This window comes from Asparagus officinalis, chromosome 8 (genome assembly GCF_001876935.1).
Source record: "Asparagus officinalis chromosome 8, Aspof.V1, whole genome shotgun sequence".
NCBI classification, from domain to species: domain Eukaryota; kingdom Viridiplantae; phylum Streptophyta; class Magnoliopsida; order Asparagales; family Asparagaceae; genus Asparagus; species Asparagus officinalis.
In genome coordinates this window covers 77,071,580-77,081,967 of record NC_033801.1, presented here as the reverse complement: position 1 = coordinate 77,081,967, position 10,388 = coordinate 77,071,580, and the positions used below count along the sequence as shown (strand labels likewise).

Here is a 10,388-nt window from a genome sequence, read left to right as displayed (position 1 = left end):
CTCGCACCTATGCGAGACAGTCTGTACCCTATTTAGTATTTTGGCTCTAATTCTTTCATATGAACTCGGATTTGAGTGATTCAAGATGTGTTGGAAAGCTGAAAAAGAGATCTACAACTTTCATGTTTTGAGTTTCTTCAGATTCAAAACGAATCATGGTCAAAACAGCTCCACAAGTGCCGAGACACCTTTGGGTGTCTCGGCCAGTTCCGAGACACCTTTGGGTGTCTCGGCGCTATTTTAGTCATAGCTTTCTCATATGACCTCAAAATGACCTGATTACAGATGAGTTGGAAAGCTGACAAAAATATCTACAACTTTCCTGTTTTTATTTTCTTCAGATTCAAAACGAATTATCGTCAAAACAGCTCCACACGTACCGAGACACCTCGGGTGTCCCAGTTCAGCCTGAGACGTTCCGTTATGCCTGTTTGTTCGTTTTCGCCGTAACTTCTTCATCCGAACTCGGATTTGAACGATTCAAAGTGCATTGGAAAGCCGGAGAGGAGTTCTATAAGCTCCAATGATTAGATCATTTGTGGAATAAATGAGACACGAAGGACATTTCGTCTTTTGTAAGTGACACGGGGCTCCCGATCAGTTCGTATCTTTATTATTCTGAAACTCCGTTGCTTCACATAGTTTGCCGATTCACTTCAAGCGTTCGTCGACGTCAATCAAGCTTCTGTGAACCAGATGGTGACGTTCATCGTCTTCTCTTAGCTTTGAGCTGTTCGTGGAGACCTATAGGCAATTTTCGATGCCTACACCCTCTTTTGCATAGAACTCTATTCAGCATCCTTCAATCCTTTAGGTTTCTTCTTCTCCAAAGCTTGATCAACACCCTCCTGCATAAGAATATCTTGAATCGCGCACTACCATACTGTAAATTTTGTATTGTCGTTGAATAGCGAAATATCAAACTTCGGACCGAAAGAAGTCATCATCCTCTAACCATAATCAAAATTTAAATTAATCACTATAAAGATTGAATTTAATAAAACTGACGTAAAAACGAACTCAGCATGTCGAAAAAAAAACCTAGGAATGACTCCTAGATCACCAAAATCCACCTCCAAATCCTCGATCAAAAAACAAACCAATCTTCACTGTTAACTCTATACCACATGATTAACTCCACGTGAATAGGTCTCCCGTGCCGCTATAGTATTCTGCTATAGTATTACGCTATAGTACCCTTCCTTTTTTTTGTTTACCCCGATGTTGATCACCGCGCTTCGATCGCTGACACCTTCACCAATTGCGCACCGGTCAAACCTCCATGAACCATCAAACCCCACTCTAATACCACTTGTTAGGATTTTTAGATCTAGTAAAAACACAAAAAAACCACCAAACGTAGCAAATAAAATCACATAAGATTTAACGTGGAAAATCCTCAACAGAAAAAAACCACGAGATTAAAATCAATGCACTACCACCTCAAAATTATAATCTTTTTTACGGACAAAGACTGTCAAACCTCTCTCTCTCTCTCTCTCTCTCTCTCTCTCTCTCTCTCCTTCTCTCTACTCTTCTTGGTTTTTCCTCTAACAATAGAAGAATATATTTAGGGAAATCAAAACCCTATCTCTAGCCTAACTTCCTAATTAGAATAGGATTTAAACTCCTAATCATAATGAAACCCAGTCTCCTAATTATGATAGATTTCTACCCCTATCTAATTTTCATGAAGTAATACAAAGAATCAAATACACAATTCTAACAATACTATCATGAACAATTTGACCATTCATCTTGTTCATCTAAACTAGTCTATTAACGAACAATGATTTGTCTAAAGATGGCTTACTATGACATTTTCACAATGCTTTTAGACTGTCAAACGAAAATTTTAAGAACCGGTACCAAGTATAGAATTATGTATACCAATGCATTATACCAAGCATGCCTAAGACCAATAGCTACGTAGCCTTGAGGATGCCACCACGATCTGTATATAAATTTTCCAGGCAATAGGTGAAACTGATGCTTTTGATCTATGCATAACAACTTCTAATTTTATTTATTTTCCAGGCAATAGGTGAAACTGATGCTTTTGAAATTCTCTTTTAATCTTGATGTATAGAAAGCAAGGCAATAAATACACTTAACAAAGGTAAAAGAAATATGTTCCACCACATGGGCAGTAAACCTTTTAGACAAATTGCATGGGAACTGGCACACATTCAAAACTAATTTCCTATTTATTTAACACTTGATGTTGTACTCATTTTTATTTAATATTTGAATAAGGGTGGCAAGTCAGAAAATCCATCCAATGTGACAAAAATATTCCATGAAATCCGAAAGAAATCTAATGAAACAATATATATTGGAGATCAAGATAAATATGAAAGTAGAACATATATTTAAGTTTAATAATAATGCATTATATAGTACTGACATATATATTTAATTTTTATAGGATAAACCCATTCAATTCAAGCAAGCAAACACTTCACTTTCATACATTGAGGTAATTAAAATTTTTTGGAGAAACAATCTCATGGTCACATCACTATATTTGATGGTGGGACTACATTGAAGGATTTGAGAGGACCGCTCTAGTCGATCTAATTTACAAACACGGGTTATAGAAGAAAAGAGAAAGAACCAGTTACTTTAGCAACACTTAGATAACCAGGAAGAACAACAACATCAACAACAACAAATGGTGTTTGACTTAGAGTCATAAGTGAAAACTATGCATGAACTTTTTTTAGGCAACAATCTAATACTTCATCGACTCCTCAAATTCGAGAACATGTGCAAGACTAGGTAGTTATTTTTATAAAATCACTTATGTGCTTTTATGATTGACTACTTGTACCGGAGAAAATACGATTTTTACTTAATAAGATAATATTTTCTTAATTGATATTTCTTAATTATGTGATATTTTTTTAATTTTCAAGCTATTGAAGATTAGGAGAGGCGTAGCTCGAGTCTTCTTTTTAACATTGATTAGAGAAAGGATGTGTCTTTCTCAGACTTTTATTTTATTTTGCTTTAGATAGTTTCACATATTTTTCTTTGGAATAATTGGATATTAACTCTTGTTGTTAGTATTAAATATTTGAGGATGGTGAAATTTTATTTATTGATGTTATTAATGAATGGATTTTTTATTTTGCCTTTTATTTTATTATTGGATATTTTTAATATATTTTTGTTGTGAATCTTATTGCCAGATTGATAATAATATGATGAATTTCTATGATAGTTACCTATGAATGAAAAAATTATCATTAATGTACATTAGTAATTTGTAGACTACAATGACGGTTTTGTTAGCCGTATTTAGTACATCAACGAAGGAAAAGCACCATCGTTGATGGGTTACTAATTACCAACAATGAGGACTTTTATGATGGTGTCCAACCGTCATTAATTGGTCTTCAACGGTGGTGTTGTCACCCGTTGTTACACAATAACATTGGAAGTAAAAAAACATCATCATTACACAACAACAACCAGAACGAAAAACCATCATATTACAGTGACAATGGGAAAAATCCCCGTTATTGATGGTAACGACGGTACTAATTATCATCACTAATGTGAACGATGGTAATATGTTCCGTCGTTGTAAACTTTATAACGACGGGCATTATAACATTTGTGACATTGTAGCAAAGGAGGTTTCTACGATGGGTGATGAAAGGATTTTTTTTCCCCGTTGTTGGCATACAATAACGAAGGTTTTCAGCTCTTTAAAGAAGTTTTTGATCCCTTCTTTAAAGATGTAAATTTCTTGTAGCGTTGCTGGTATTGGAGTACATTTTGGTTTATGCTCAGGAGTGAAGATACTGTAACCAGTATTAGATGTCTTGCTGGGATTTCAACCACGTGATAATGTTCGCAACATTTTGGTGAACAAGAGGTTTCCTAAGATAATTGACGACAGATCTTGATTCTTGGATCAAATTTGTTGTTAAGTATGGGCAACAAAAATGGGTGAACCCCTTTTATACACGCTGATAATCTGCATGTGTTAGTGTTTCCTTCCCTTTCATACTCTTAAGAGTTCTCTATTAAGTTTGTCCATGTGTTACCATTAATACTGTTGTTGTCGAGCATGGGATGCTTCAGTAGTTGTGGGGCTCAAAGTTATGGTAGTGAAAACGCCCCTCTTCAACGAAAACTAGTTTCCTCACAAAAGAGATCCAAGTTACCAAGCAGCTCTGTGTCTCTATGACGAAAGAAAACACTAGTTCTGCAACTATAGCATTCAATACTACCCACGTTCTGCATCCACTGTTTTCTACTTTCCTGCTTCCCAATGATCCTCTAAATTTCTCTATATAAGAACATGCAATCCCCTCTATATGTTCACCCTTCCCCTTCCCTCTTTCAACTAGTTCTCATTGCTATCACCATCGTAGTAAGCCTCAACAATGGAGGAAAAACGAGCAACTCCTACCAACACCAAGCTCGTGAACATCCTAAAGCAAGTAAACCAAAACTACATGAATATCTACCACCACTTCACCTCTCACGGCTTACATTACCTTCTTCTCCCCGCCTTCCTCGTCCTGTCCTCCATGACGAGTCTACCTTCACCGTGCACCTACGTTCATCTCAACCTATCAACCTCCATCATCATCTCCTCCATTCTCGCTACCATCGCGACCTTCTACCTCAAGAGCCGTCCCCTACCAATCTATCTTGTCGACCTATCATGCTTCAAGCCACCGTCCTCCTACAAAATTACCCGTGAAACCTTCATGAAGCAGTTCCAGAGCAGCGGTACATTTACAGACGACAGTATCGTGTTCCAGCGGCGAATGCTGGAGAGATCAGGGATCGGGCAGGCTTCGTACCTGCCCAAATCCCTACTCAGCGTGCCATTGAACCAGTCGATGGTCATGGCGCGTGAGGAGGCGACGATGGTTATGTATGGGGCAATTGACGAGCTCCTCGACAAGACAGGGGTCGGGGCGAAGGAGATTGGGATTCTGGTGGTGAACTGTAGCTTGTTCTGCCCGACGCCGTCGCTGTCAGCGATGATAGCGAACCGCTACGGGCTGAGGGGGAATGTGATGAGTTATAGTCTCGGTGGGATGGGGTGCAGTGCTGGCCTCATTTCCATAGATCTGGCTAAGCAGCTGCTCAAGGTACGTGGTTGTTCCTCTTATATACTACTTGCCCCCCGCATATTAATATTTTTGAAATCGGCCCGTCAAGCCGTTGAATTGCTAGCGGATCCCCCCATTCTTAAGATTTTCGAAATTAGCCCTCCAAAACATTGGGATTGGTATTAGGTCATCCAATTCTCATAAGTCGCGTTAAATTAGTCCCTCCAATTGAAGTAGCAATCGGAGGAGGGATATTATAGCTTGAAAAAATTATGACAATTAATTGTGGGACCTCATAGCTGTTTCAATATGATTGAGGGACTGATTTCAAAATATGAAAGATTCAAGGGACTAATACTGCGAAAATCCTAACTGGTGTTTGGACAAGAATAAACACGTACGCCGTATATATTACATACGTATGTTATAGGATATCTAATTTAGAAAAACTGCAGCGAAGGAAAGTTACAAGGAAAATACTACATTTTTAACACACTGAGAGAGTGGGAGTAGTATTTTTTTAAGACCTCAACGCACGCGCGAAGCTTTCAATGAGGATTATTTGTACAGATTTTCGAATCTCATGCTGCTTTCCTATATAGAACTCACTCTAGATAGATGGTTCGCGCCTAGATATTTATAGCTGCAGCGTTGGCTGCTGCAACGAGTCCAGAAATTGTAAACAGTAGCCCAATTGTCTGCCAGGATGTCAATAGTTTGCTCAGTTTAATTTTGTGGAGACGCATATGTCTTCTTCAGAAATTGGACTGTTCCCGTTGGGGCCGACGGAGGTTTCCCCCTGCGGGATAAAAAAAAATACTCGAAAACTAAAAATACCCCCCCTGGCTGTGATTGACAATTACAGTCATTTAAGTCGGTCGTAGATTCAAGGTTGATGATCTTTAAGAAGGGAAAACAAGTGGAGTCCCACATCCGCAAGTACAACCCCTCATATGATCATTCAATTCAAATTATTATAATGATCCCATACGAGCGATGAGTAGTCTTCCCAAGGGAGAGAGGAGAGGCATAAATGGAGGTGGGTGGGTTGGAGTTATTTTGCTCAACAAATAAATGACACGGGAGTTAATTTGGGGTCAGAGGGGAGTTGATCCTTTCTGGGCGCGTAGTAATGAGAGAATACTGCGCACCAACTAGGCGTTGCCTTTTGAGGCCTATTTCTCTGACTAACTATCGTCCATGAAATAACTTTATGCCTAGTTGCTTCAGGCACGTGGAACCTTGGAGAAGTTTAGGACTGCAGAGCCTCACGGAGTTAAGAATGATGGACTTCTATCAAGGGATTGGCTTTTAAGGAAAAAAAAAATGATTTAAGGACCCAAAATATGGGACCAATGAAGGGGACAGGTGAGGTGTCCCCTCCCTATTGCATAATGAGTTAGCACAACCAACTCATTATGCAATAGGAAAGGGACACCTCACCTGTCCGCTCCATTGGTCACATATTTTGGGTCCCCGTAGCAACACTCTATAGTAGTTAGCGGTTAAGGTGTTAACTACGCCCTCATTCCCATCATCACGTGGTTTGCGGAGTTTATCGGAGGACTACTTTCGACCAACCGTAGATGCCGAAGTTTATCAATTTTTGCTCCAGTTCGTGACATCGACTTGCAGTAATTAATTAATAGTCGTCTTCTGTTGAAATATCTTACATTGATTGTGAAATAAATAGGGGTGTGAAGCGTACAGAGAATTATTATTTTTCCTGAAAAAAAGGGTCAATAGATTGTGACTTTATACTTTGTTGGTTCAAAACTTTATGTTTTGACAGTTGATACCTGCGTAAGGCCAACTCCTAGAAACGGAGGGGACTGACACGTGGAAGATGCCAGTTTAACTCGGTCTCATTGGACCAAGCAACCATCAGGATAAACGCTAGCCTTATCAAACAAATGAGCTTCTCAAGTATAATACAGTATCATTAGTGATGTACTGCTGACACACATGCATCACTTAACCTTAGGCCCCCTATTTTGACTAAAACGATTAGGCCTAGGCACCCAAACACTGAAATTTAATTGTCCATTAGTTAGGAGGCAGAGCAGTACGTACCTCTTCACAAGCTCACACAAAAGAAAGTTTACCTTTTGATCGCTGCTACAAAGACCCAAAATATGAGACCATTGGAGGGGACAAGTGAGGTGTCCCCTCCCTATTGCATAATGAACTGGCATGCCAGCTTATTATGCAATAGGGAGGGGACACCTCACTTGTCCCCTCCCCTAGTCCTATATTTTGGATTCTTGAGACATTTTTATTACATTTCACATACCGCATTCATACTTACAAGGGGAGAGAAAAAAAAAGGGACAAGACGGTTCAAACTTGAAGTAAATAACGCAGGACCAATTTTCATCTTAAGCTTTCTTATATTTTATATTACTTTCGAAGAATCTATTTATTGTATTGTTCGGTCCAATGGATGCTTATGATTCAGATAAAGCAATGTAAGACACTTTTATTTTATTTTATTAAGATAGTTAAAATATGCATACATTTCCTACCAGAGAGAGAATTAATGGCTCATCTATCTAAACATTAGAAAATTAGTGAATAATAATTTTTGACTGATCTACTCTAACAAAATTCAAGTTCCCTCCCTCAATGTTACTCTTGTGAACCAAGCTGACCAGCACTGGTATAATAAAGCAGGACGCTAATGATAACTTTGGCATGTGCAATGTAAAGAAATAAATAGATGGAAGGAAAAAAGAAAGATGATGATGAAATTAATGGCTCAACTACTCAATATATTTTGTTGTGCCCAGTAGAAATTCCCACAACAATCTCCAAATTTACCGGGATTGACTCAATATTCAACACTTCTCTTTTCGAGTAATATATATTACTAAGATCGTGCGTGTCGACTAATTGAAGTTGATGCTTGCAGGTTCACCCCAACACGTATGCCCTCGTGGTGAGCACAGAAAACACGACCCTCAACCCCTACTTCGGCAACAATCGCTCAATGCTCGTGACTAACAGTCTCTTCCGGATGGGCGGTGCTGCCAAATATCAGCTCGTCCACACCGTCCGGACCCACACCGGCTCCAGTGACCGTTGTTTCTCCTGCATCAACCAAGAAGAAGACGAAGAAGGCCGTGTCGGAGTTGCCCTCTCCAAAGACCTAATGTCCGTCGCCGGAGACACCCTCAAGGCCAACATCACGACCCTGGGCCCACTCGTCCTTCCGTTATCAGAACAGCTCCTATTCTTAGTTGCGGTTATCAAGAAGAAGGTGATGAAGATGAAGGTCAAGCCGTACATCCCAAACTTCAAGCTAGCATTTGAGCACTTCTGCATACATGCAGGTGGAAGGGCGGTGCTCGATGAACTTGAGAAGAACCTCGATCTGAGTGAATGGCACATGGAGCCTTCGAGGATGACCCTGTACAGGTTTGGAAATACTTCGAGCAGCTCCTTGTGGTACGAGCTCGCGTATTGTGAAGCGAAGGGGAGGATTAAGAAGGGTGATCGTGTGTGGCAGATTGCTTTCGGGTCAGGATTCAAGTGTAATAGTGCGGTGTGGCGAGCGCTGAGGACGGTTGAGCGCGCCAAGGATAATCCCTGGGCGGATGAGATAAATGACTTCCCAGTCCACATACCAAAGGTGGTCAGCATTGGGCTGTGAGCAAGTAACAGATGACATGCAGTCTTGAGCTATATAGATATAAATATATATATATATATCCTCTTTCTTAGTAGTATGTAAGAATATTTGATGTCGTAACATCTTTTTATCGTTAAAGTACAAGAATTGTTGGTAATTTAATCTTATATGTGGATTGATCATAATTTAGAATTTGATTCCTGTGTTCGTACTACATTAACCAGCTAGTTATAACAGAAACACTCGAACCAAAAGCAAACACGTCTTCCAACCAATAAAGCTTAACATTTGTCTGTCAGACAAAAGTGTTCTACTAGAGTTCATCCTTTTGCAACGAAAATTGTGATTTTTCAAACTAGTTGCCAAGTGTAAAAAGATCAAGGAACGATTACTTAGATAGTAGATTCTAAAAGAAAGATACGTCCTATAATCTGATGGTTCATTTTCTTTAACATCTAAAGCCAGAATAGGCTACGCTAACCCTTCATATGGAGTCCCTCAATTTTCCTTTGTTCTACTTTTACCTAGAATTTGTAACTCTAACCTTATCCAGAAAATTCTGCTCCTTTGGCAAGATTGCTTGAGGTTAGTCCTTTGGTAAATATAAACTAGATCTTCATAACCTGTTGCCTAATGAGGAAATCCTTACAAGTCTTGTCTATTTGGAGTCGGGTATCTAAAAACTTGACACTGTAATAAACGCCTGACTGAATCTTATTTTCTCTCACATTATATATGACATCAATGACAAAAGAAATTTCTAAGAATATCAGGACAGTGCTTTACTAGTGTCTGTTGGAGCTAGTTAAGCACTGATACCACTTGTTGGTATCTAATGCTCGAGAACCAAACAAACGTCGTTGGAAAGAAGGCCAAATACAAACACAATAATGACACAAACACAAACAACCAATTTTTACGTGGTTCGGCAAATTTGCCTACGTCCATGGGAACGGCACAAATAGTTTCTTATTAATCACAAGAAATTATAAATAAGAGAGAATATCTCAAACTTGAGATCTCTCAACAAATAGCAGGTGATTTTAATCTAAAATCACCGCTCAAACTCTCTCTTAATCCCTCCAAATAAAGCCCCTAAACTTCATCAAATCCTCCTCTCAATTAATGAGTACATGACAAATGTGCTCAACAAATGGCAGAGGGAACGAAAGCACAACAAACGGAGGGAGAAATAATTCTCCACCTCCCAACTCAAACTCGCTCTGATCTCTCTGCTCCAAATCGCCGCCGCCAGCTTTAGGGTGTTTTCTCTCTACCGCTCTGCTCCGCCACTCCAGTCGGTCTCGAGAACGAGGGTTTCCCTTTTATAGGGAAGCCCTAGGGCGCCTCCACTCGCAGGCGAGCCCTAAGCTCCTAACAAGCGAGCTCGAACAGGCGACAATCCACCTGCGTCAGGCGAGCTCGACTCTCGCCTCATATCTCGCCATCAAGCGAGCTCTCCTCGCCTGTCGAAGCCCGCGACCAAACTTCGCTCCGCACCTCGCCTCCGCCTTTGCCTGCAGGCGAGATCGCCTCTCCACATCTTCGCGGTCTCATCGACAAGGTTCGCCGTTGACCGGAGGTGAATTCTTCTACAAATCTCCACCTCGGTGAAGTTTTCCCAAAACTGAACTGACACCAACCAAACCAAATGCCCCACTTGTTGCGTCCAGTAC

The 10,388-nt window shown here is 40.0% G+C and overlaps 1 protein-coding gene across 1 annotated transcript; it reads left to right on the top strand.

Moving 5' to 3' along the window:
- Positions 4,150-8,879, top strand: LOC109819936 (3-ketoacyl-CoA synthase 11-like). The gene is made up of 2 exons (XM_020385930.1): positions 4,150-5,120; positions 7,993-8,879. The coding sequence occupies exons 1-2, from the start codon at positions 4,401-4,403 to the stop codon at positions 8,731-8,733; spliced, it is 1,461 nt and encodes a 486-aa protein (XP_020241519.1). The 5' UTR covers positions 4,150-4,400; the 3' UTR covers positions 8,734-8,879.